This window comes from Pelecanus crispus, chromosome 6 (genome assembly GCF_030463565.1).
Source record: "Pelecanus crispus isolate bPelCri1 chromosome 6, bPelCri1.pri, whole genome shotgun sequence".
In the NCBI taxonomy this organism is placed as follows: domain Eukaryota; kingdom Metazoa; phylum Chordata; class Aves; order Pelecaniformes; family Pelecanidae; genus Pelecanus; species Pelecanus crispus.
In genome coordinates, this window is record NC_134648.1 from 16946726 (window position 1) to 16974683 (window position 27958).

General features: G+C 42.3%; 1 protein-coding gene across 5 annotated transcripts in view; it reads left to right on the forward strand.

Annotated features, from left to right (window-relative positions):
- The first annotated feature begins 5216 nt into the window (after nt 1-5216).
- The window catches only part of LOC104028457 (voltage-gated potassium channel KCNC1), a 128739-nt gene continuing 105997 nt past the window's right edge, over nt 5217-27958 (forward strand). For all 5 annotated transcript variants that reach the window (XM_075712321.1, XM_075712325.1, XM_075712322.1 and 2 more), the window contains exon 1: nt 5217-5786. In XM_075712321.1, coding sequence (XP_075568436.1) covers nt 5217-5786 — 570 coding nt within the window. The remainder of the gene's footprint in view (nt 5787-27958) is intronic.

Genomic DNA, 27958 nt, shown 5'->3' on the forward strand with positions numbered 1-27958 from the left:
ACACTGTGATTTTGATCTGTCAATGCAGCATCTTTGATCAGTGGTAAAATGTCTTCATACAAAAATACAAAGAAAAAAAAAGTTTAAATTTCACTCCAAACGTATGAGTTACTAAGTTTAGGAATATTAGGGAGTATATGCTCAGTCATGCCTCACATTGAGAAGAAAGCTCCTTTGCAGTTAGTTTAGAAATCACTGCAGTTTTCAGCTAAAGCAGTATACTTACTAGAGCAGGGGGATTAACAAATGAATAGCACGTGAACCCACAAACTAATTCTTTCTGTGTAGACAGAATTAGATTTCTGTCTGACAGACAACCTACCTTTCATTGTATATTATTGCCCTGGGGATGCTGAAGCATAGGGCAACAAAGGTGATCCCAGGACACCAGACACAGAGGTGAAAGAAGGACTTACTCTTCCTGTGTCATCAGAACACAGGAGACAGTGGGATGACCTAACACAAGTGATAAAATTAGTAAGGGGACTCACTCTCTTTATCTGCTACACAGTAGTTTAAAAACTAAAATAGATCCATGGCTTAAAGCTATTCTTCCACTGTCACTATTAAAAATGTTGATTTAGAAGAACAGCTAAGGTTATAAGTAGACCCAATGACTTTAACAGGAGGGCTCAAAGCGCATATGTACTCCTCTGGGTAGTAGCTGTACAACTCTGGCCTCTCAGAAGGCTCCCACAAGGGAAGCCTTTAGAAAGGCCTTTCTAAACTCTACAGCTTATTTTCCCCACTTGTGCCAGGTTTTGGTCAGCCCCAGCTCAAGGCAGATGATCATCAAAGTCTCTCACCAGGTGTGAGAATCAGCTCAGGAAACAAAATGTAATTCCAAGGCTCATGTCTTTCAATGCATTTTAAGAATTTCTGATAACGTTACCTGCTGCTGCTGTATCAGAATCCTTTTCCAAACAGACTGTGAACTATTTGAACAACCTACCGACTCCATGTCTCCCACAGAGGTCCCCTGGCACTATTAAAGTTGGTTTAGTTCTTTTTAGCAAGTAAAACCTAGTAAGTTTAATTACTAATGTAGCTTAAAATGGCAGGAGATATCACAGAAAAACTAGATAATTCCTGGACGTACACATACACCTTCAGATTAAGTCCTCGCTGCCTAACTACTCTTTCCAGTGCAGAGAAGACACCCAGTAGGGAAGCAGAGAGGACTGCTCTCAGTTCATCGACAAGGGACCTAAACTTTCACTCATTGTTCATTTCTTTCATTTGTTAACTCCACTGAAGTCAATGGCATTATATGAGTGACCAAATGCATGATCCTGCTTCTGCAAATTACTGTGTTGCCTCTAAGACAAGTCTAAAGGCATAAAGGAGACCCACAAGTATTTTGAAACCAAAAAGACTGAATGTGGGTATGCCTAACCGTGGCAAATTGATTCATATGTTCACCTCATGTACACAGGGGATTACAGAATCTCATTATAGCCTTGGAAGTCTTTGCAGAGTGAGGGGAGATCCTTCAGCATCCCAGCACCTGAAGATGGAGGCTTCTAGTTTGAGATATCAAGTCTGCATAAGCAGCTATTCTGCAGCCAAAAAGAATCTTTAAAGATGTCAAATATAAACCAGAATAAAAAATAGTTATAATATTGTTATTTTAGGGGACTGGGGGGGAGGGGGGGGTGAGGGGCAGAAGTACCACTATACAGTTCGGGATTAACCAAACTTCCATGGAAAATTTTTGTCTGTAAATCAGATATTTGAAAATGATTTGGCTTGTTTTGCCTATCATAGTCCAAACATTTCCAATTATGGAAAATTATTTTTTAAAATTAAACCAGAATTTTGTATCGCTATATAGCAGGCTTAAAGCAAAACTTTGCTGATACACAGCACCTGCTGGACTGACTTAAAACTTCCATTTTGTGTAAATCGGCAACTACGTATCTGGTAGTATCAACTATCACTACTTGAACAAATGCAAATCATGCTATAATCTACAGTACAAAGCAAAGTCTTTGTATCTTAATATGCAGTTATTTTGTGCGACGATCCTTGTTGAGTAAAGATATTATTTTCTAATACTTCCTCCTCAAAATTCAATATAAGCTTCAAACGTGATGTTATCTTTCATTTTCCACATCAAAATAATGTATAAACTTCATTTTCCAATTTATATTTCTAAGAGAGCTTCCCATTTTAGCAGCTGTCTCACTCCAGATCTCACAGCTCACCCCTGCCCATCAATCTCTGATTTGGGGCCCTCTCACACATCTTTTGAAATATCCAACTCTTCGACGTCTACCAACGCTCCTTTATCAAGCCTTAGTATCTTCAAAGAAACCTCGCAGGTCACTTAAGCGTGACCTCCCCACCTGAGTCCATGAAATCTATCTTTAAACAAGCTTTCTGTTTTTTAACATATACTTTCAGATGACTTCTAAGGTCCTGTACCACCCTCCCGCAGATGCCCAGACAAGAAGGGAAACGGAAGCGACAGAAGCTGCAAGATATCCCTTTCATCCCCACAGTCACCTTAGATCTCAACACTGAAATTCCTAAAGAGGAATCACTGATGTGGGGTAAGGTAGCATGGAAGGCAGGAGCTAATGAGCTGGGAAAGAGCCTCTACAGTTGTGGACGTGACCAGAAGAGCCCACTGGCCTGGGATTCACAAGTCCTTGAATATTGTTCCTGGGTCACCTACCTTCCTCAGCCTCCGTAACTCTCAGAAACTACCCTATGGTGGTGTTTTCCCATTGATCCCCAGATCTATTATTATCACAAGTAGTGACTTACTATGATTACAAAGTCCTTGTTACCTCTATTATTTCTGTCAATGGGTCATCATTCTCTTTTCCTTTCTTAACGCTAGGCTTGGGTGCACTCTTCTCCCTTTGTGCCCTCTGCCTGGAAATTCTTCAGGATTTTAGATAGCATTTCTGTGCTTGTGATTCTCAGATTTCTCTCTCTGCCATCAACCTTTCTCTGTCTATTCAATCCCAATGCTCAAGTGGCTGCCTGGCATCTCTTCCTAGAGATTTTGTCATCAGTTTTTGCTGGCTGAAGTGCTGGGTTGCATTGGTTTAGCCTCACTTTCCCTTTTCTCTTTCACTGCCGATAGCAGTAACATACTCCCCCTTTCCACTATCTTCCCTTGCACAAGTCACACACAAATAGCACCCAGCTCCTGGGCCTTCCTTCTACCCCACCAGCTTCAAGACCAATCTGTTATCATTTTCACAGACAAATCTGCTGTTTAGGGCTCTTTGGTATATCCTACCACAACTATTGCAAAGGTCTCTTCTCTGCATCCCAAACATGTGCAATGCTCCTTTGCAACCCGAGGAAGCTGTGGATGGCCAAACGCCTCCTCTCACAAACCTGACCACGCCACTCGCTCCTTGACAGCCCTCCACTTGTTCTGCACCTGCTGTTCCAGCATGTCCAAACCTCTGTCCTCCTTCAAGGCTCAACCTAACTGCATTCCCCCAGTCTACCGTCTTCTGTTGAGCATCGTGTTGTCACTACCCCTGCTGCACTCCAGCAGCATTCCTCAACCATAAACCCTTCAATCGTATGTTTCTGCACCTCATCCACTCATCACGACATGACCTGCCATGATTCAGCTCAGCTTTCCAGGCTCTCTCATTAGCCTAGTCCTCCTGGGATACTGGCAGCAAATAAATAAAAATACAGAACATGTCTACATACCTCCGTTACTTCCCTTCCACACAACCATCTCCCTGCTCTTCTTCAAGCTTGTCGCAGGGCAGGAACCGTTCTTTTTGTAGATGTGAAACTTCCCTTGGCATTCTTTGCAAATTAATGAGAACAAAAAAGAATGAACAACAAGAACCCAAATCACAGCCTCCTACCAACCCAGGCTTTAGGGAAGAAACAAGCGAACAGTAGAAAAATCAAAGAAAAGTTAGAGAAACGGAGCAGGTGTGTGGGACCACGCAAAGGGGCGATGCAGTAGGAAATGCAACCCGCAGGCATCCTTGCTCATGATGTGAGAAATTTATGCCTGGGGAGATCTTGAATTTTGCCTTTTTGGCCTTCAGTGAGTCCGGTTGACGAAGGACGAGAACAGCCGTGACTTACTCCAGCAGCGCCAGGCAGAGCCGAGTGCGGGGCAGCCCCAGAAACCCCAACGCTTCCCGAAGGGGATCCTCAGTGCGACCACCGCGCCGCTGAGAGAGGGGCCGGTCACTCGGGACGGGAGCGGAGGCTGAGGCCGCGCTTCCTCCAGCCGGGGCTACCGGCGCAGGGAGCCCTGCCCCGGCACCCCTCAGGAAGTACGCGACGCGGCGGCCGAGGAACGCAGGGGGTCGGGGCGGTGGCCGGCGCCGGGGCCGGCGCCCTCGGCGCGGGGCCGGCGCTAGGACCCGGAAGAGCGGCGGCGGGGCGGCAGCAGCGCGCCTGCGCGGCGCGGTCCGGCGAGCGGGCGGGCTGCACCGAGCCGCCCGGCAGCGGCGGCGGCGGCGGGAGCGGCGGCGGCGGGAGGAGCGGCGGGAGGAGCGGCGGGAGCGGCGGCGGGGGCGGCGGGAGGAGCGGGTCCCCACCGCCCGCAGCCGCAGCGCGCCCGAGCCGGCCGGCCGCAGGGGCGGAGGCGGCGCGGCGGGAGGGCGGTGCGCGGCGCTGTCCCTTCAGCACCGGCGGGCGGGCGGGCGCCCCCCGCCCCGCCCCGCCCCGCCCCGCCCCGCCGGGAAGGGCGCGGGCAGAGCTCCGCCGTACCCCCGCCGGGGCTGCAGCCGGCACCGGCGCCCGCCTCCGCCTCCTGCCCGGCGCCCCGCAGCACCTGTGGGCAGCGCCGGTGCCGCGATTTTTCTCTCCCCCCACCCCCCCCCTTTTTTTTTTTTTTTTTTTTTTTTTTTGTGCTTTTGGCCACGTCCAACCAGGGAAGGGCCCTCCCCCTCCGGCACGTCCCTGCGCCCCGGCACCGCAGCGCCCGCGCTCCCGGAGCATGGCCCCCCCTGCCCCTGCCCCTCCGCCGCGGCTGCAGCTACCGCGGCCCCCGAGCGCCTGACTTCAGACGGTGCAGCGCCGGGAGCCACCGGCACCGGCTTCCCCTCGGAGCGGCCCCCGGGGAGCAGAGCCGGCCGGGGCCCTTCGCCCCCGCGGGCCTGCAGCGGGGCTCGGGTTAGGCACCGACCGCCGCCGAGCAGCCGTCCCCTCCCGGGCTTGCTGCCTGCCGTGCTTGCTTGGATGAGTCTGCGACATGCCTAATAAGAGACGAGATGGGCCAGGGCGACGAGAGCGACCGCATTGTGATCAACGTGGGAGGGACTAGGCACCAGACTTACCGCAGCACCCTACGCACCCTGCCCGGCACTCGGCTGGCCTGGATCGCCGAACCCGATGCCCACAGCCACTTCGACTATGACCCCCGCACGGATGAGTTTTTCTTTGACCGGCACCCGGGCGTCTTTGCCCACATCCTGAATTACTACCGCACCGGCAAGCTGCACTGCCCCGCGGACGTCTGTGGGCCCCTCTATGAGGAGGAGCTGGCCTTCTGGGGCATCGATGAGACCGATGTGGAGCCCTGCTGTTGGATGACCTACCGGCAGCACCGCGACGCCGAAGAGGCTCTGGACAGCTTTGGTGGGGCGCCCCTGGATAGCAGTGCTGAGGACGGAGACATAGATGGCACCGGAGACTCTGGTGATGGGGAAGAGGAGCTGGAGATGACAAAACGCCTAGCACTTAGTGACTCCCCAGATGGCAGGTCTGGGGGCTTCTGGAGACGGTGGCAGCCCCGCATCTGGGCACTCTTTGAGGATCCCTACTCCTCCAGATATGCAAGGGTAAGCTATGCAATCAGCACCCTCGTCAAAACACTCGAACCTCCCCCTTCAGTCCCGCTTCCTCCCAGCATCGTCAGGGTTATCTCCACTGTCAGAGCAGAGCAGCCATCCATGCGTGGGGCCACACAAAAATCACGCGCAGGCTATGGGGACATAACCCACGCTCTCAAGCAGGCCCCGTGCATGGGGCACGAGTGGACACCAAGGCATGAGCTCGTGTACTCCTATGTGGGCTTCCAGAGACCCTTATTTTCTAACAGGCTCCTAAAACCCCACAGCCTGGGGCAGGGTCCCATTCATGGGCCAGGGAGATCTCCATTATACCAGGTAATTTCCCTCCATGCACAGATTTTTACAGTCAGTCATCCCCCAGTAGAGAGAGACACCTTGTCCAGCCCTCTTACGAGCTAACGGCTCTCTCCCCTTTACGAGATGGAGAAAGGATCACGGGAGCAGGCAGTCCCTGTGGGACTAGGGGATTTGCAGAGTTTCTCAGCCTGGACTGGAAAGGGAGTCTGTTCCTTTCTCTCTTCTCCTATGTACCATGTTAAATATTTATGATGATGCTTCTCTGAGAATGGGTAATTCAGCTGCTCGCTTACCTCCTCACTCTGTCTTTTCCCTTGTGGGAAATGCAAAGTATTAATCAGAGGAGAGGGTTCATTCATGTAGAAGGGACACTGTGTTTGACAGGTTCTTGCCTGGCTACTGAAGGACAACTCCTCCCCTCCTGGTGCCTGCGGTTGTTTTGGAAAGGGAATGCACACTGGTGCAGTTCACAGCATAGCTGTGGATAAAGATGGTCTCAAACAGTCATCCGACTCCTCTAAGTAGGTACCTTTCATACTATTACATAGGAGGATAATTACATTAATTAGGGCCTGATTCTGCTCCTGACGTCAAAAGTAAAGAAAATATTTACTTCAGGAACAGCAGCAGGATTAACCCCCAAGATACCCATATTGATAAGCAGGAAAATAGATGAAGGATAGTGCCTTCACAAAGAAATTGGTTTGGATAGGTTTTACTCCTCTCTTAAATATACCTTTGTTACAGCATAATTGCTGCCAGCCCTCGGTAGGGATGAGTGGTGCTTTGGTGTGGGAGGATGATCAGTGTTCCCGAGGACGATCAAAGAAGTGAGATCAGATTAGGGAGTAAATCGGACGGATGGAGGAAAGAGAAGTGGAAATGCAGGGAGCAGGGACAGGGGAGCTGGTCGCGTATGAATGGGTGGTGGAACAGCCGCTGCTGGAGACTTTTGGTCTGAGCAGAGATTTCCAGCAGGGAGCCGCCAGGTCTGCAGACTGAATGAATGGGGAAAGCTGGAGCAGAGCCTGGAGTTATATCTTGGTGCATTTCTAAAGGTTCTTGTTTGCATACACTTTGGAGATTTCCTCCCTGAACAAAGAAGTTAATATTTTAAATGAATTCCTTTAAACAGCATGGAGGATAAAGGAATAATAAAATATTTACCACAAGATGAAAGGATGATGCTGTTGAATTGCAGCTTTCAAATCCCTGATTTCTGCCGAGGGAGCATGGAAACGGAGAGGGAAGGCTGGAGGGTATCCTTCCAAAGGCTTAGCTAGCTTCCTTTAATCAAGCCCAACGTTAGCACGCGTTGATTTGAATAGCGGATCTCTCTGGTGCCCAGGAATCTGTTGGTAAAACACATTTCAAGTCAAAGCAGAGTGCTTGTCCAAGATTTTGTGGAATGGTCCAAGAGCCAAATGGGTAATGCTGTCCCAATGAAAAGGATACAAACAGAGGCTAAAACACCCTTTTTCTTGGAAGCATTATGATATTTTAGGTCAGAGGACAAAATCTGTAACCAGTATTAAGAGTCTTTGTGATGTACAAGCTGGAATTCTAGGAGGAGATAAATTCCATTTTCTAACATTTAGGAATAGGCATTTTATAAAGCGATTTGGGTTTGGTATTTTTTTTGCAGTGGATGTTATACCGTTTATTCACAATTACATGTGCATACCTGGTAGAAGTCAACCCCGGATTTACCTCTAACTGGTTCTTTCCTTAAAGGATTGTTAAACTAGAGAAATAGGAATTCTGGGCAAAGTTGAAGTGTATACTGACTATTTCATGGGTTAAATATGATTCTTTAACTTGTATCTATGGAGATGCAGGCCATATGCATTAATATTTTGCATGAAGGAAGATGGCTTTCATCATCAACACAGGCACACACTGTCCATTAAGAAGACATTATAAGACACTTAACATTTTCTAATAAAAGCCCTATGTTACGGTTATGGATGTAAAAAGAGATGGGAGTTTGATTTACGCTCCTGTAACCTAACACAGCCATTGCAAAAAGACCTCAAACTCACAATAGCTAATTTACAATAAAATAATTGATAGCATCATTAGCAAGTGAATGGTATACTAAAGCAATCGTTAGTAAAGTAGTCAGGCAACAAATCCACTGTTACCTCACTTTTAATTGTGTACACTATTTTCAATTACAAATTTCAGTCATGCAAAAATTTAAATTCACATTGCCATTTTGTCAAAAAAATACATCACAAAAATTTGTCATCCTAATTGGGTTCGAGACTTGTACTAATGGTGGTTATTATATACATTTCCTGTTTACATATGGCACCAAAATGTGTGTCAAAAGTAACATTTGATTTTAATAAAGGCATCGGTTTACATAACCGTTATACTGTTACACTTGGGCAAGAAACAGGATCACAGTATATGAATATTAAGATTAAATGAAAAACTGCATTTCTGAATAAAGCAAGATTTCTCTGGACTATATCTGGTACACTAATTCAGTGAATGTTTAGGAACTGTCTACGGAAAGCTCAGCATTTACTCAAATCTAGCCATTCCTGGAGCATTTTGATGAACACTGCTTACAAATACAAGTACATTGGACTGTTTTGCTTCACTAGTACCTAACTCATACTAAATTGCGTCTGATATCACTACAGACGGCCAGGGAAGACTGGAAGAACATTTGTGTATGTCAGGGAAAATCAGCTAACTCTGCAAATTTTGTCTATTTCTAAACTTACTTTGATAAAGCATACGCTCCCAGTCACTAATCGTTTGTCTTTAGGTGCAACGTAGTCAACAGTTTCTTGCTAAAACAATAGTGGCTGAGTTTAATTAAATTCTAGTTTTCAAATTTTTTAAAATTTCTTAAATAAGGTAGTTCTTTCTAAAAAAGATGAAACACTTTAAAAAATTGCATCGTCTTCTAAATCTGTAATAAGAAAAGGTAGCTTGTTTCAAATCACAGATTGTCTTAGACACCTACCTTAATAAGATAAACAGGTGTCATACTTCTCCATAACTTAAAGAATCCCCAAAGTCTAGTACCTGGAGGTCTGAACAGAGTAACAGGTAAGGTGATGGAAAAGACCAGATTTACAGAGGTACTGGGGGCATATGTAGGCAGACAAGCATCCAGGTGGATTTTCAAAAGCATCTGATCAGGCAGCTAAATACTGCATGTCAGTGGATATTGTGCACCTAAATTGGCAACACGTTTCTTTAGAGCTTATTAGAACTGCCTTTTTTGCATCGTCAGGCAACTTTGTAAATTTGTTTTTCATAAGTAGATGCAAAGGAGGAAATAGAGTCCCACAGAAAGCTACGCAGATACACTAAAGCAGCATATCTGAGAGTTATGTTGTAATAGCGTTCCTGCCTTCTGCACTCATTAGACTTCATAGGCTCCTCGGTACACAAATCGGTGAAAAATATTTTCTTAGCATCCTCCCCTCTTTATATTTATGTCTGGTCATGCTGGTCTTACACTAGCGAAGCTCCCACTGACTTCCTGGGGAGTTTGGCCTGCAGGTATCTAACATCTTTGCCCCCTTCCTTCTCCTCCTCCCCAGCAGGATAAGGTTGTGTTTCTGATAATTTTCAGTCATTAGGTTAGTCAGTGTTTGGGAACGAGGAGCTTTCAGCTGAGATTCTGCGCTAGTGCTCACATTCAAATTGGACAGTTAAGCTTCATTAATGTACCCTCAGGAAAGCTTTTGTAGTCCTTCCAAATAAACATTTTTACTGTTTTTAAATAAAAGCTGGTTGGGGTCCTATGGAAAGTCCTCAACAGCTTGACTTGCCATTCTGGCATATGCTATACAGCTCTGAGCTGGAAGAGGAAAGGCTTATGGCAAAACTCTCACTCGCGCTTCCCTCATGTTCTCCCTTCACATCCTGCAGAAGGATCTGCTTTCCTCAGTGGGTGATTTTTGAAGGACGAGTTTCTGACACTGAGAAGGAGACAGGAAAAAGGGTAGCGGAGAAAAGATGAGAAAAAGGTATTCCCCAGGGATTTCTTCCAGCTTTCTTTTGTACATTCAAGAGCATTTCAACCTTGCTGTGTTCATTTAAACTGATTTTTCTCTACATAAACTACATCCCATAGGTCCAAGAAGGCTTGTGGGATCGTAGTTCCTCAATAACCATGCTGTCTCAAGGCTTAGAGACTGGGGTGATTTCTGCTCATCCTTCACCCCGGCCCAGTACAGCTAAGCTCAGGAATTGGGGAAATGGGAGCGGGAATAGATACTCATCACCCTTCACAAGGGGAGGTTATTCTGCAGCTGTCTGACGTGGGACACCCTTTGCACGGGAGCGCTCCTCGGACAGCGCTCTGGGGGCTCCTGCCAAGCGCGAGCAGAATGGGAGAGGAAGGAGGAGAGCTGCCCCACACGCCTCCCCCTGCCCGCAGGCACCCCTCTCCCCTGGGAGAGATTTCATCAAAGGGGCCCTGATGGAGCTGCTCTCCCACCTTGGGCCTTTCGGCAAGGTCTCCCCTGCAGAGGCACATCTAATCCTGCACCGAAGCTGGCTGCAGTAATTCTCACCATATCCTTTGACAATTAACGAGACAGCCTAATTTTAACTGCACGCTGCATTACAGCTCTGGAAAAATGAGGCTCTTTCCACATTAAATGAAGTTTCCCCTGCACTTGTAGTATAATGGAATTACAGATAGACATCTATTAACTACCGCTCTATCATTCATTATTAATATAGTTCCTGAAATCCCATTTTATTCCTATTTTCTCCCATCAAGGGACATGTTACTGCAAATCCTTATATAACCCATTAGTAAGCGTGGTATAGTCTTCTCTGCGTCCTGTCCGAAGAAGCCTTTGCAATGCCGGCTAGAAAGTGTTCACCGCTCACACCAAGTCCCACGTTCAGTCCCTATCCAGTTAGCCAAAGTGGGAGCAGGCACACTGACAAACAACTCCTGGGAATTGTCCCTCTGACTTCAGAAGTAATACATTTTAAAACCACCACCAAAAAAAAAAAAAAAAAAAAAAAATCATAGCAGCCATGCAGAATCGTGACTTCATTGGTTTGAGTTGTTCAGAAACACATAGGAAGATATGACGTCTGCCCAGAACATCTTACAATCTCTTTGAAGTCACAACCTCACAGGGAGATGAGAGGGATGATGTTATCCACCTGACAAATCTATGGCTGGCTAGTACAGACTTAGCAGTTTCAATTCAAGGAAGGTTTTTTTTAATCCATTTGCCTATTTCCAATTTTATTTCTATTATTCTAAAACCTTAAAAAAGAACAGCATCTGTTGCCATTTTAATTTTTTTTTTTAATCTTACTTAATTTTAATGTTTCTAGGTTACAAAATTTACTTGATTTAGCCAAGGCTGTGATTGTATGGATCATACCATCATATGCATACACATATATATGCCTTCCTATCACTGCCACCTCCTACGATGCTGAGTGGGATTTCCATATGAGGAAGGACTTCAAAATTAAACCATCCCAAAATACTTCTGAAAATGTAACCTTGGTGCCACTGAAATCAATATGAATTTAGTGACTGGTTTCAGTATGATATTTGGTCCCTTCTCTCTTTAATCCATCCCTATGTGCCTTCAATTATTTTCTTTGCCCTTCTCCCGACATTTGCTATTTTGGTTAGGAAAAAAAGGCAACAAACTACTGGTATTCTCTGTTGGTATATCATGAGAAAAAGGATAAACAGATCCATGGATCAATTATAGTATTTCTATTTTAGAACTGCTCACAAAAATGTGATATATTAGACTATACCTAGGAAAACTATTTTTCTATCTTGTTTTCTTCTTCTGCTGTGCAGTCTAGTATTCAATGGTATTCATCTTTCTTATTTTTAAAAATACGTGACTGATCTGTGTATATTTATGGTAGTACTTTAGTAAAGTCTATACATATTGCCTTTTAACATAAGGAGAGATGTTGGCAAATCAGCAACAGAGGGCCCAGCCTTACTGTTATTGAAATTCAGTGCCAAAATTACCACCAACTTGAAGGATAGAAATGAATTTTCCTGCAGTATGGTTCAGGATAACAAATTAATTGCAGCGTACTGCTTTTTTTAATAGATACATTGCATATTTCCATTCCAAAGCACTGAAGCGCAATAGATCTTCGCAACTTGTTAGGAGCATACATATTCAAGTATATATTTTCATAATCATTTAAAGACATGAGCATCTTTAGCATATTGCATCAAAACATAGAGCTCTAATACTGACAAAGCTCTTTATAATCTTACTGGCATTTTTTACTGCAAAGGACTATAGAATACATCCCCATTCAAACCACATGGCTTCAATTCATGTTGAACCAAATAATATCCAAGCGCTGTATTTCATAATAAAAAGGGCAAGCAGGGATATTCAGATTGAAAAATTGGGCCCTAATTGATAATCAAGTGCATAATTCTTTCTTGTGCAAATACAGATGGCAAAAGTGAGTTTCCATTTTGCATAGGCTTGATTTTATGAAATTTTAGTGCATTCTTGGGGGATAAGACTAATAGAACAGCCATTTTGAGATCTTTGCAATTGTATTACAATTAGCTTCTCAGTTACTATGTGCTGAATTTGATCTGAGGAAAGAACAGTATTAGAAGGCTGACTTGGCTTTCTCTACTGAATATTGCATTACATAAATATGTGATTCACTCCAAATGGTACACAGGAGTGTTAGGATGGGATGAAATCAGAGAAATCTATGAATCCATGGAGAACCACCCCCTCCCCCTGGAATATAAACCGAATGCTGTCATTTCTAGAATAGTTTTTTACATCTCTCTCCTGTGCTCAGTAAGGACCCAGATTTTGCTATCTTCACTCCTACTCTTGTAGTGATAGCTTACTCCAGGAATATCCCCGTTTCCTTTGGGCTGAGAACAAGGTACTGCCCAACATGGGTAAAGGTGAAAGGACCAGGTCCTAATTGAATTGAATTTCTTTCAGATATGATTTATAAGATATAATGGGGGCTCTAATAAATCGTGCTATAATAATTATGAATAAATCTAAGTCCAAGGCTTTTTGCAGTGATTGCTTATGATGTAAGACCCTTTAATGACAGTAAGTTAAAACTGCATTGTAATGGCCCTTTGTAAATGCAATAAATCTCCAATTTCAGTGCACTGCGGACAGCCAGCGATGTGTGTGCTGCACACAAGCTACCAACACAGGCACACGCTGCTGGCACACACTTACATAATTATGTTGATACTTCAGGAGCAGCAGTAAATCTTAGCACTGCTAGATTTACTTTGCGAAAATGTTCGGTCAAGACCGTTTTGGTGGTGTGACCGCATGAAACAGTTTCAAATGTCCTACTGGCTTTTTACTTGAAAATCTGGGAAAGAATGCCCCTTTAAGAAGCAGTAAAATGGATTATTTGGCTTTAAATAACAAAGGCAAAACCTATTCCTACTGAGTCTTCTAATTTCCCAGACACAAATATGAGTTAAAACAGGCATTTTGGTCCCCACAACCGAACTGAATCCATCTGCTTTCCTGAATTTCCTGGATCATCCACTCAGCATTCACAAAAAAATTAGAAATGTGCACAGAAATACACCAACAGAATAATAGCTCCTTGTTTCAACTGCAGCAGGATGCCTATTCCTACCCACTTTTGCCCTCCAAAAACACATTTGCAACATTACCTGCCTTTCCGTATTCAAATACAGAAAGATCTGGTCAGTTCAGGTCGCTTATTATTTGACATGCATCATAAATTCAGCTGCAGATTTCACTTTGAAAGTGCATTCCAATAACCTTGTTCTGGTTTTCAGTTTGGATTCTTGCAGTCTTCATTATGCCGGATGAATTGACAGGTATAGATGGTGGAGGCCAGTTTTGTGATTTACCCAGTTGTTGATTCAATGAAAACCTTCAATCAGAATGCTTCTAATTTGAGAACAGACTTCAAAAAACTGAATAGGGAGAAAGCCCTAAAAATGCTGAGCACCTACAACCTCCAGTGGAAGGGAGGTCACGTCTTATAGTAGAAAGGGACATGGGCAAGCAGTTAAGAGACCATCAGTAAAATCCCATCCCACCTCATAGGGCTACTGCCACAGCTACCACTGATTTTAGTGGGATCCAGCCAGAGACCTATGCAGACCTATTTCAAGGCAAAATTTTTCAGGACAAGGACAATTGTGTAATTGCCACAATACTCAATGCAAAAGGGCTTGCCTTCACAGCAGCCTCTGTTCTCTACTCTAAAAACAAGACAACATGATTATCAGCCGCATTGTGCTATTCCTGTTTCTTTCTTTAACATGGATCTCCCCATTGCTTATAGTGTGGAGTTTTGCAAGAAATCTAGTGACAGTACGTCTTAGCACTTCTTGGGTATGTGTCCCGCATACTGCATAACTGATTTTAACTCAGGCTTTTTCAGTAAAGCGCTTTGTAAGGACAAAGCAAGAACAACCTAGCCATGCTATGACAGATCAACCAATACCAGACTGAGTCAATTGCTGGGGGGTGGGGGTGGTGTTTGGTTTTCTTTTTTTGGGGCAGCAGCAGATCAGCTTATATCTGAATTTTGCTTAAGCAATATTGAAATTTCATGTTCAGCTGATAGGAGTTCAGTGTTTATCCTACCAAGAAGTCCCAAAGGTGCTACTGATTTTATTAAAAGACCTAATGTAAATTTCAAAACTGTATAGATTACTTGAAATGTTAGTTAGGGTTAAGCAGCAAGAAATCAATAGTGCAAAAGTGCATTCACTGTTCTAAAGAAAACATCTTCTGGAGAACCTGCTCCGCTAAGAAGCGAAGCTCATTTTACCTTACAAGTGTCAGTGACATGGACTAAAGGCAGGTGAAAAGTTTGAAATTCAATAGCAATTCTATAGCATCTTCATCTCCAAACCACAAATTTGTCTTCACATATGTACTACCATCAGCTATAGCAACTCCTAAAGCCGCACATTTACTGTCCTCAAAGGATATCTTGGCTAGGACAGCAGGGTAAGCCTTTGTTCTTATTAGGTGATCTTTAACATTCATTCAGAACAGTCCGCACATGTCCACAGAAATATACACAGACCTACATGGTGTGAATTTACTAGAAAGCAAAAAAAAAAAAAAAACCCAAAACAAACCACCCTAAAAAAACCCCAAACCTGAGATTTGGACGGATGATTGCAAGCAACAGAATTAATGCAGCTTATCAAGCGAGCATTGTTAGCAGATCTGACTAAAGTCATGATTTGTGCGCCCTACTTGCTTGCATATGTTAGCTCTGAAGAATCCTCTCGGGGATTTCAGATAGCATCTACAGCGTGCCAGTAGTATGAAGGCAGGCCATAATTGTATAGCTCAGCGAATTAACATTTGCAATGGCACAAGCACACAATCAACACGTTATATTAGCTCATTAAGCCACGTCATTTGGGTACGCTTCAGCCCTTCTCATTTTCTATGAATTTTACTGTGTGTGGAAGCATACAAGACATTTAATCTTAGTACATAATTTTCAAAATAGGAAAATAACTTTTCTCAGGTTACTTGCTTTGCATTTTTTCGGTTCTCCCTTACTATGAGTTTATTGCAGTAACTAGCACAATAAGGTTATAATCTCTGTTGACACCTCTAAATGCTATTGCCATAAAACCAGCAAGTTAACAGCAAGCATGTCTGGGAAGAATTTACACTATACTCAGATGCAATGTTTCCCAAACCAGCCTGGACTGGAGCAGAAGATCACCCAAAGCTATGATTCTTCAAAAGGTGTGGTATGCGTACGAGCTGTGCCAGCCAGTGCAAAGACAGCAGGGGTGGGCACCCACCATCTCTCCATCACTCCAGAAATCTAGCACTCAGTTCCTACGTCTTCACTTCTGAGGCCAGACTCGTGAAAGAATGTAGCCATGGGAGTTCAGACTTACAATTCTCAAAACACTAACCCTGAAGACGTAATTTTTTAAAATGCATATTAAAATTTCCCAGTGGCTACCGTATTGTTTCTGCCTGTGCCCAGAAGTGCTTTAGTAGTGTTGGCAACTGCTTTATATCAAAGCCATGTTAATGCCCATTATTTTTCTTCACTAACAGGTACAGTCCTTTAAATGTACTTGCCGAATACACACTGAATATAAGCTGTTTTCGAAAACATGCTCAAATGAAAACAGGAGATATTAGTAGTGTGAAACAGTTCCCCGGATGCAATAACCCAGCGGCTACAGTTTTTTGCTTAGAATGTGAGGTCTCAGGTTTAATGTCTTCCTCCAACTGCAGGATTTCAAATTTTCATCCGTCTCTTCTCAAGAGACTTCCCAACTTCAGACAGCTGCATAATCCAGGCAGTTTGTGAAGTTGATCCAGTTTGCGCGGCATGAGGAATTCACAAACCAATATATTGAGTATGTGGCAAAGCAGCGTTTCCCAATAATGTGGAACTAAGCAGCTATTCCTGCGTGGTAATTCTGGGCTACTGAATTCAGCAAGATTAATAGCAGAAAACAGATATATGTAGTGACGTTGTCAGAGACAGTGTCACTTTAGCATGTGACAAGACTAATTCTTTTATTTTCAATCACTCACTAGTTCGAAGCCAGTTCCTGTTAGGAAATAACTGTATGTTGTCATCATGTGGTTGACTCCAGGACTGAGCCACGTGCAGTGATTCAGCGATCTCTGTGCAGCCCCTATGGAGATGGAATGTACAAAACACACAAAAAAGTATGAGACGATACACAGAAGTAGATGATACGCAGAAGTAGAGAGAACTTTTTCACCCCGGAGTCTGAGCAGTTCTGCCACACTGGACAGCGAGCTGCCAAGTCAGTGTAAGGACCCATCACATAATTTGTTTTGAAAAGACCTACGTTTCCCAGGGCTATCAATCTGTCACCTTTCAGTCATGCCATGTAAATACAAGCATTCTTAAAATCTTTGAAGGCTGCCTTTTCATCAATATTTTAACATAAGCATTCTTTTAATTTAAATGGAAATTGATCACTTACGTTTTATTACTTTTTAATATTTCAAAGTGCATTATCACCACTAAAGGAAAGCGATCTAAATTAAACTATTGCCAGGATAAATTTAACTTGGAAAAGCACTAAATCAAGTCTTTGCAAGATTAGGGCCTTTTACAGCATGTATGCTTTAGCTCTGGCATTAACAACCAACACAGAAGTGATCAATAAACATTCCAGCTATTACCTTTGCTGCCTTCATGATACATATAATACTAGTTCAAAATCTTAGTGGAAACTGTGAAGGGTACATTGTTAAATATCCCTCTCTACTGTAATTTACCTTATATAGGAGTCTTGCCAGGGGCTCTAATGAAGCAGAGGCAGTTTTGCAGTTTTACCATCTGCTATCAAATCTACTGCTATAACAGAAACACAATTGTATTAGAATTTGGAAGTGACAAATATTGAAAAAAAATATTTTCTGTCATTGTTTAAAGAGCTTTGCTGTGCAGTCTAAAGAACAAAATGTCTGGACAATAAATAAAACATTTTAAAAACTGATTTAATTAAAAAACAAGATATAGCGAAAGAATAATGATAGAGTTGTTCTACATAACTACAACACAACAAAGAGGTATAAATAAAGAATCATGTCATATTCCACAGCCTTCAGATTTAGATTTTAATTCAGGGTAACACGTCCTATTTTTATATCCCGAAGAAGAAAAAAAAACCAGCAAAAAACCCCTTTGAAATATGAATGGCATTGAAAATTCTAAAAATGCTACATCTATGCTATCTAATATAGGACCATAGAATCAAATTGTAGAGTACTCAGGAACTGGATCCTCCTATCCCTCTTTCCATCCTAAGAAAGGACCTGCAGGGTAAAAACTCCAAAGAACACTATAGTTTAGCTTCACTTATGTGCAATGGACTAAAAATGAATACTTAATATTTATATGAATCATTATCAGTGTCAAGTAAGATTAAGCTTATAAAAATAGAACCAAATCAGGGAATGAGTTTTAAGACTCAGTGGGCAAATGCCTCTTTACGTACGGTATTATTTATAGATATTTTTCTAATCTGTTCTGTCACCTTATCTCTTAAATTATTAGAAAGGGAGAAAGGAGGGACTACAGCAAATGTAGATGAAAGAGAAATCTTACTGGGAACTGTGGCAGGAATATGAACAAAAGCCACAATGTTTGGAGCAGTGTTCCTAGTTCTCTGTATGTTCTACAAGGAAACCATTCCAGCCTATTTTGTAATTAAATATGTACCTTTCTTTTAACTACTCGCTTGCAACAAGGGGAATGGTGTTTTCAAGACTCTGTGTTTTGCATCCAGAAGGCCCACTACCGCATCTGAAAACATGCTCATCCCAAGCAGGTTTCAGACATTGGGCTAACTCCTGTGTCAGTGGTTGGACATCCTGCAGTAGCAAAATTCCCCTTTAGATATAAATGTTGATCCTACAAAGAAGGTCACAACAGGAATTTCAGCACCAGATCCTGACTTTCATAGCTCCCCTTGAAGTCAATGACAGCTGCAGATGGTCTCTTCAAGTTGATCCCCAAAGGTTCTTAAGCTAGGCACTGAAAACTTTTCAAAATGTCAGTTGCGATAGCTTTGTGTGTCTATTTATCATCACCTGACAGGGAGAGTGCCAGTACTATGATCTCCCTGCATCATGAAGGTTCTGTGAGTCTTAACTATTTATGAAAATACTTTTAAAAACTTCTACAACAAAGACAAGATACAAACAAAATATCATTAGAATTTTAAAGAAGTATTCAATATTGAAGTGCAAAATACTCAAGACAATTAGGATGAAAGTCACCTTGTAAGAGAATTGAAAGGAAGGGGGCACATCCACAAAGCTTCTGCTGGGTTCTTGCAAATAGGGGAAAGTTATCTTTCACATGTAGGAATCTGGGGAGGTCATCCTTATTTTCATTCTGCTGGGAGGTGGAGAAGTCTGCTATGAAGCAGCTAAAGCCATTCATTCCCTTATGCAGAGACTCACACAACTTCCATCAGACAGGAATTAAAACTGGGAAAAGCAGGCCATCTACTCTGTTCCCTGGATCTACATGGTTATGGAATACTGCACCGGGGGACTATGTATCCATAGGCTTTTGTTTTGATCATTCAAGTACGATTTTTATAAGCACCGATGTGAAGTACTTTTTTGTACTCTCTTCATCCAGGCAGGATTTCGAAGTAGCTGTATGTCTGCTGAGAACACCACACACAACTGCTCTTTGATTTTATGACATCTCTTGCAAATATAAGCTTTTCATGCTCTTGTCTTCAGCAGCAAGGTCTAATTCAGACCAGCAAGAAATTTCATCTAATCTCTTTTTATCCTGACTGTCCTAAATCTATTTTAGAAGTAAGATGTACATGTTTACAGGTGTGAGAATTGCGGTAAATTTAAGCAGCGATCCTAGATGTGAATATTAGGAACGACGGCCCTTTTTTTTGCCACAAGGATATCTGATCACATTGCTCATCCCAATAGTCAACCAGGTTTTATTTAGCAATGCCAGTCTAACAGATGTAATTTCCACTTAATGGTAGCTGTGTGCATATCATTAATTCTCATAGCTGCAAAACTTACAGTAGAAATCCCTTTCTGTGGCATCCCTTGCTCCTCACTTTGACAACTTTAGCAAAAGAACAAAAAAAAAAGGAGATTTCTACTATGAGCTTGTATATGACTGTCCAGATACAGCAGTAGTTTGGTCTGAAGACCTTCCTACAAGAGCTGTAATGTACACAGATGGCAAAGGGCTCAGAAATGCATTCAGAAAAACGCAGCAGACAATTTATGTGTGGAAACTACATTCACAAGCCCTGTACCATGTTTTCTGAGAGACCAGAAGCTGTATTTTGAGAAGCATATCAGTAAAGATTTGGATACAAATGGAAAAAAATATCTTCTCATTCACGACCTGCACTGCATATGATACTAGCTGTAATCAGCAAAAATTTCAAGATGACATGAAGCTATCAAGCCGCATAATTTCTGCTAGTGCTCACTGCAAGTGCTTACCGCAGTCCTGCTATTAAAATGCCCACAGGCCACAAAAATGCTCTTAAGCCAACTCACTAGCCCAAATTACAAATTCTTCTAGTTAACGAAACTCACCACAGGCTTGCAGCTTAGGGCAGAACACATTTTTTCGTAAAATACACCTACCTTCATCAAAATGCTAAGTAGTCACTCATGGTTTTGAATCTCCTATTATGCTGAGGCAGTGACTTTATTTTTTAAACACACACATAGAAAGAGATGAGCCAAAAGTTAGGTCACCAGCCCCTCTTTAACATTTGTTCCACAGCCTTATTTGTCTTTCAAATCCAGCTACTTGTGAGGGTTGCGAAGGAGGGAAAAGGTTGATGAATTTTTTGGGGGGTTGTGTTTTGGGAAACTTTGCAGATGATGTTTAGGGAGCCTTCTCACAATATACAGACTTTTTGGCTAAGAAACAGTTTTTGGAGTATCAACAGTTTTACATGTACTCTGCAGTTTCAGATCTAGAGCTGGTCAAATACATGTAGATACATTTTCTTTTTGGCAAGGAAAGATTTTTTTCTCCCATTTCTCCCCCTCCTCTCAAAGAAGGTTTATTCAAAGTGTCTTGCTTTTCTCCATGAGAAAAATCCCGAAGGGTTTTCCCCCCAGTATTAGTTTCTTTTTCTCCCCTCACACTTACTTAATAAAAGTGAAAAAATAAAATGGTAGTCAGAAAGAAAGAACAAAGCAGCAAAGCTTAAGAGGGAATGACTGAAAGATAAAAAACAAAGAATTTTCTGCACAAAATTTTGCTAAAGTCTTTGGATAAGGAAAAATCCTTGCCAGTTTGAAGTCTGCAGGACAAATATGACAAATTTTATTGAATGTTTTCAAGGAAAAAAGGATCTGCTTTTTTCCAAATTGCTTTTATAATTTCCATTGAGTTATTTACAAATACACATCTTCTGCTTGAGGTCCTTTAGGTTGTTTGAGGGGTGTTTTTTTTGTTTGTTTTTGAATCAGTTGAGAATAAAACCAGGTTTCGATGTAGATCAGGAAAATACAGGCTTGCTCGTGAGTTTTTCTTCAGATGATTCTCAGCCTAGCTCTGTGTTTCTCTAGCCCTTTCTGGACACAAAACCACTCTTCCTTTTAGAAGGATCAACATCTTGCCCTTCTGGTTGTTCCAGCCCAGAGGCTGTGGCACCAATTCTGTTTTTTAAACAACATTTTAATTGTTGTTGGATAAGAGATTTCCTGCTCACAGACCATGGGATGCTATGCAGTGGAGGAACTGCAGTCATCATCAGACATTAGAAGGACACTCTCTTGAAGTGGAACTACAGAAAATAGTGGTTCCAATGTAAGCAATGAGAAGGAAAATGCCTGGAGTAAGATGTAGCAACAGTATGTAGGAGATGGGAGGAGGCTTCAGAATTAGAAGAACAAATCACTGTGGGGAGAGGGAAGTCTCACTTTTCAATGTTCACTAGACATTGAAGAACAAATAGTGCTGGGACCCTGGAAAGGGAATGTAGGATGACAAATCACCAGCCTACCAGCAGAGAAACAAGGCTGTCAAGAGCTTGAAATCTCAGACTGTGGCAACTTACTGCAAATCCTTTTCCAGCAAGGTGAGAACAACCTAATCAGAATAATTCAAATGAGTTAGCAATATGCCAGTACATTCTGCATGTGCCGCCAGCAATAAAGCAGCCCTCACAAGAGCCCAGGAAGAAGGGAATTTGCAGTAATAGATTTTGCGGTCAAAAGAGCACATTTTGCTGTTGCAAGCTTGCCAAAGAATAAAAAAATGGTTAGGCTCCACAGTGAAAAGCCTCATGTATTCTCACCAGTGCTAGCATTGGAGAAGCCTTTGCTGTAACGACATTTGAGGATTTTGGATGGCATGTTCTGATGCACTCATTTTTTTCTGTGGCCTGTGAAGGTCAAACACCTTGACAGCTGGCACAAGAGCTTGGTAGGGGAAAAAAAAAGAAGAGGCCAACTTCATCTTTAAGGGCTCTAGGTCAGAGACTTCAGTGTTCCAACCTAGCCAAACCAACTTTTCCTCTTAGGAGTCCTGCACAAGAATTATGGCCTTCACCACACACACAGACTCCTTTCAGCTGTGATCCAAGACTAAATGGGATTTCAGGAGAAAACAACGACTGGCCTAGTAAATACATAGCGCACTTGTGGAAGTGAGAGTGAGCCACAGGCTCTTGCTCTGTCAGACTAAAAAATGCCATGCAAGTTTCAGTGGCAGTCCCCATAGCTATTATGCTGCAGGTGATTCTTATTGTGCGTTAAATCCGTGGGACAATTAGCACCCCTTCCTTCGCTCTTGTTTGATCACATCAATTAAAAAAAAAAGAAGTCTAGACTAAATGGGCAATCTTTAATTGAGAATATATGCTGTCTAATGAAAAGATGTGGCTTGTTAATGATGTGGCTATTCACTGAGGACTCCGGTATGAATATATGTTTAAGATTCAGTGGCAGATGCAGTGATGGAGCTGCAGCAACGAGGAGAGCTAAGGTAGCAGACAGAAACGGTACGATCTTGTATAGGAAGCACAGGAATGCACTAACTCTTGCTCTGACTTCAAATGTGACCTCTGGCAAGTCGCAACTTCTTGATAGTGATTTACATCTATAATCAGGATAATAGAACATTATTTATCTACCTCTTCTGGGTATTGTGGAGACTAATTAACATTTGCACAGTAATTTGGAGATAAATTGGATATACTGGATGAATTTCCAGTATCATGTTTGCTTTAAGGAGGTGAAGTGAGGACACCTTTTTCACACAGAAGGAACTAAAGTTGTTCTCAGAATAAATCAGAGGGATCAGAAGGCAATCTTATCTTTGCTTCATTCTGATTATTCAGCATTCCTCAATAAGATTGACAGGAAATGAGAAAGCAAAGCTTTTGTGGATCAGGGAGGTAAAACTCAGGAACATTTAACACTGTATCTACAAAACCTTTCTAAACAACAGTTAAAAGTTCAGAAGGTTCTTTTTGCTCTTTCAGATGAAAAATTAATGCAAGACACACCCAGTAGAATGTGCATAGCAGATTATTGACAGATCTACTAAACAACTTTTCATTAAATAATGATAAATTTTTAAAATGGAATACGTATATCCCTAAATAGACATTTTAAAACAAAATGTACAAAGTTAAAGCACTAGCAGATTTAATCATATTATAATATAATATATATTTTATATATATATATATATAATCACATTTTAACTGGCCCAAGTTTGCAGCAACCTCATAAAGCCAGAAAATAGTCTAAGTGAATTAACCACCTATCGTCTCCATAATCTGTGTATTCTGAATAGAGATTTCAAATTGAAGGAGCAAGTTATACATCAGCCCTGAAGTGGCAATAGAATGAACCCTTGATTTTTATCTTGGCTTTTATCAGAAAACACATCGCCTTCCCAGAACATGCAGACTAAGTATGAGCTGAGAGCTGTGTCTAGCAAAGTGGGTCTCATCCAAGAAGACCAACACCCTACAGAATAAGATGCCAGAGCAGATGCTGTATATGCTGAAGCTCCCTTTTTCTCACCTGGGTTGGCTTTATCTCCAGGATCATCTTTATATTATGAGGCCTCTACCACAAAGGCATCAGACAGATATTGAAGATAAACTATTCGCTTCCTGAGGAAACATTCAGCCAGAAGTGGCAGAGGTACTATTACAGATCAGGAGGAGAGGCAAAGAAGTCAGGACAAACACAGCAGAATGACACTTGGACCTCTTCTGTCACCGGCAGTATGTTGGGACAGGGAGTAGCCTAGTTATTTCCCTGAAGACTCAAGGAGCAAGGCAGATGGTACAAGAGTAGCACATCTGCTTTGTAGATACCAATCTCTTTGAAAATACCCTTTTACTAGTACACAGACCACAGAGTGTGTTGGAGATCTGTGAACAGCACAAGACCCACATGCTGGCGCCTCCTTCCACTGTAATAGTCTGGTAATTCTTGCTGTAGGTGAGCAGAAAATGGCTAGATGCCAGGGGTCATTGCGTTCCTCAAAAAAATGCACTGCTTTTGAAGAATTAATTCTAACTCATATTTAACATGGTTTTGTTTCTTTATGGCATACAGGGATGGCCTGAAATTGCTTATATCCTGGTTGTCTAATTCAAGGGATCAAAAGTGTCAAATTTGACCTCCCTGGCTTTTTTTTTCTGGAGTAATTCCTGAAGGTACCAGGAATTACTCCTCTTCCAAATGGAAGAACAAGGGAAAGCTGCTGGAATTTTAACCAAAAAAATCCCTTTCTTCCCCAGTGTTCACTGATTATAATTAATGTGAAGTTAATCAAAACTCAAAGCAAAACAAAAAAAAGGTCAGAAAGCAATTATATTAGAAATAAGTTCCCCAGTCAATTGCTTGCTTTTCAGGCTTTAGCGATGTTGTAATTTCAATACTTATGCAACCACCATAGAATTTTCTAGGTCTGAATTTTACTTCAAAAGCAGAAACTTCTCACCAACCAACCCCTTCAGGTCCAAGCGCAAAAACTTTTTTCTCATGGGGGACGGGAGGGAAGGAATGAGCTTTCTTTTAAGTCTCCTTCACACTTTCAGCCTCCTCAGATGCCACCACTGCATCACAGAAGAAACCATCAGGCACCTTCCTTCCTGCTTACTGCAGATCAAGTCAAGGGCACTTTGAATCATCTGGGAGGCACTGCCTCATAGCACGCAGCCCTTGCAGAAAGAAATCCTCTGGGGAACTCAGTTTATGGCAGATTTCATATTGTGCCAGGTTAACAGCATATGTATCCCTGTCCTTTTAGCACAGACTGGAAGAAACGGTATTTGCTAAAGCTACATAGCCAAAAAGCATACTTTAAAAACACACACTGTAATCAAATGTCTGTTTGTAACATTTATGACTTGGCAGATTGACTTGCACATCAGGCACACATTTTGATGGTTAATTTTGAGCCCTAATGCAGCAGAGCAGTCTTCTATCTGGCTGGTGTCTATCCTTTTCAAAAGGCAAAGGAGTGCATAAATTATGTTTAAAAAGAGGTAGGCATTTTCTACCCACTGCGTAGAGTCACTGTAGGTGGATTATTATCCAGGAATACTGAAGAGGTAGGAAGTCTGTGATTTAACCCATTCTTTGTAGTCTCCTTGCCTACTATTGCTTTTACTGCCAACAGCCTGAAATTATCCATATGATAGGATTTTTCAGGTAGTTCAGCAGCACAGCAGCTGCATTTCAGACAGTCAGCAGGAGTTAAAGCCCCAAAGCAATGATTTTATTCTGAAATAATACCAGGTAAGCCCTGCACTAGCATCCAGTTGCTTCTGCTGATGTTGGCAACTATGAGGTTGTTCCAGTTTACGCCTGTTAATATTTCCCTCACCAAACCCTGCACTACAAAATGCCATATATTAGCAGAACAGGATGAACTCTAAACCATCTTACAGATGACCAGCAGGATTGGAAGCCTATTTCTTCTGCAGTATCTTTACCACTGGGAAAACTGAAAGCAGTATCTTTCACACTGCAAACTGAGGCATTTGTATGTCAGGATATGGGCATGACATTTAGCTAATACAAATGGGCATAGAGATGTTCAGCTGAACAGAGCTACCTGCACTTACTCCAGCTGAGAACTTGGCCTTCTACGTGGAGCTCAAAGAAAATGTTCTGAATTGTGATAAAGAAAAATAATCGGCATCAGAGCTGAGCATCCCTAAATTCCAGTGACTTGCCTACAAGTTGCCAACAGTGAGCATCTTCAGAAATAGGACCTATAAGAATAGCCAAAAAAAGAGGAGGATTTATAAATGTTCACGATGAGTTTTAGATTATCTTAGGTATCACTGTTCAACTTCTACATTTAGTATTTATGCAAAGAAAATAGTATTTTCCTTGTCCATAATGTCTCTTTTTCCAGAAATTCAAAATACTTCACAAAAATGACTTAATCCTTTCAGTACCTCTAGTGAGATATGCAAGTATTCTTCCAATTTTCTCACAAAATGTGCAAACTGAGGCACAGAAAGATCCCACTTTTTTCTTGAGTGATTCAAAAGAAATCATTAACAGGAATGAGAAAGGAATCCTGCCGCACACTCCTTGAAAAAAAAAACCCCAGATTTCACCAGACTGACCATTGCAAATAGATCTAAACAGGTCAAAAGCAATAATACTAAATCCAGGAGTACCTGTGCCATGCTTACCAGTGGATGCTGCTCTAAAACCTAGTATTTCTTCTCCCTGAGAATGGTAGCAAAGGCTCAGTATTTTCCAGGCAGATGGGCATCTGTCACAACATCTTGGTCTTCTTCCCTGAATACCAACCTTCGTTCTCTAGAAAACAAATGCCTTACTAGACTCACTGAGTGCCACCAAGATGCAGGCAGGGACATAGGCTTGTCCCCATCCCCTCCTGACCATGCTCAGGGAGGAGGCCAAGAGCTGCTGGCCAATGCCGCCTCCAAGAGAAAGAAACCAGGCAAGGTGAGCCAGACCCACCTTTTGAGAGGGGAGAGCGGGGATATTTTGCTATTGCAATGAAAATAAAAGCTGCACCGTGTTAGTCAACAGAGCTGGTCATGCTTGAGGACACGAATGAGAGAGGAATCCCTCAAGAGGGGAGGGGAGCACAGAAACATTTCACTCTTCTCCTTGGCAGCAACATAGCAGCTGCCATTCCCACCTTCCTCCTTGCCATCCTCTGCAGATGCTACCCTTAGTGACTTGGCCATACTGGCTCACAAGGTGCTCGGTTTAAAACTATTGCCAATAAACTGAAATTCTTATTTCTGCTCTGAACCTCACGGACACTCGGCAGAATTTCCATCATAGTCAGACATCTCCTGCCCCATAACAAAGGATACTGAATAGTACCAGAACACCTTTACCTTCCTTCAGCAGCCTGTGCATGGGATGGCCTAAGGGTCCCATTTTAAATCCCACGCGTGTGGAATTTATCCCTTCACATTCCCATTTCTGCTTATAGCAATACTTCAGTTAATCAGTTGAGATCAGTCATCATACATGGAGAATTAAAATTCAGGCTCCTTGCTAAACAGAAGTCTGGGCAATGACTTTTTGACTACCTTAAACTCCTGAGGTAGGTCTCTGTTAAAGCACTGCTCAGCTCTTCTCCTGGAGTTCTTGAGTAGTTGTATTTTGTTTGATAGCTGACCACTGCCACCCTGTACTTGCTGGTATAGCTGAGCTGAAAGTCTTATCTGTGAGCTTGTCAGGACTGAAATTTTTATTTTGCAACCATTTCCACTTTCCACCCAAATAAAAGAGAATACAAAGGAGGAGAATTTTATTTTCCCAATCGTTTGTAACACAAATTACAGGAAATGATTTTAAGATAATATACGAATTAGGGGCACCATCAGCATAAATCTAAATTCTCTTTCAAGGCTGCCAAATGCTGCTGCTCAGGAATAGATAGATACAGAGATTTCCAAAAATAACTTTTCCAACATGAAAAATTCACACAAGATTCCCACAAAAAAAAGCCCCCAAATTATTTAAAAAGTGCACTACAGCCTTTATCGTCTGAATGTTATTCAGTATTTTCTTGGAGGAACACCCAGAGGCCCCAGTAAAGAAGGCAGCCATGCTATGCTAGCTCATTTAACTAGGGAGACACAGATTGTTTTCAATGGTAATTAAAATGAGCAAAAGAACCTTAATTTATATAGATACGTACATCCATATATATATTTAAACTCCGGGAAACATTTCTTCTTTTCTACAGATGTGGAGCCTATCTGGAGACTAGAAAAGGCATCTTTCTAGAGAAAATAGAGCAGACGTTCTCTCCCAGCATTAACCTCTGGGACCTTAAGTCATTACATCTTTAAATTTAGA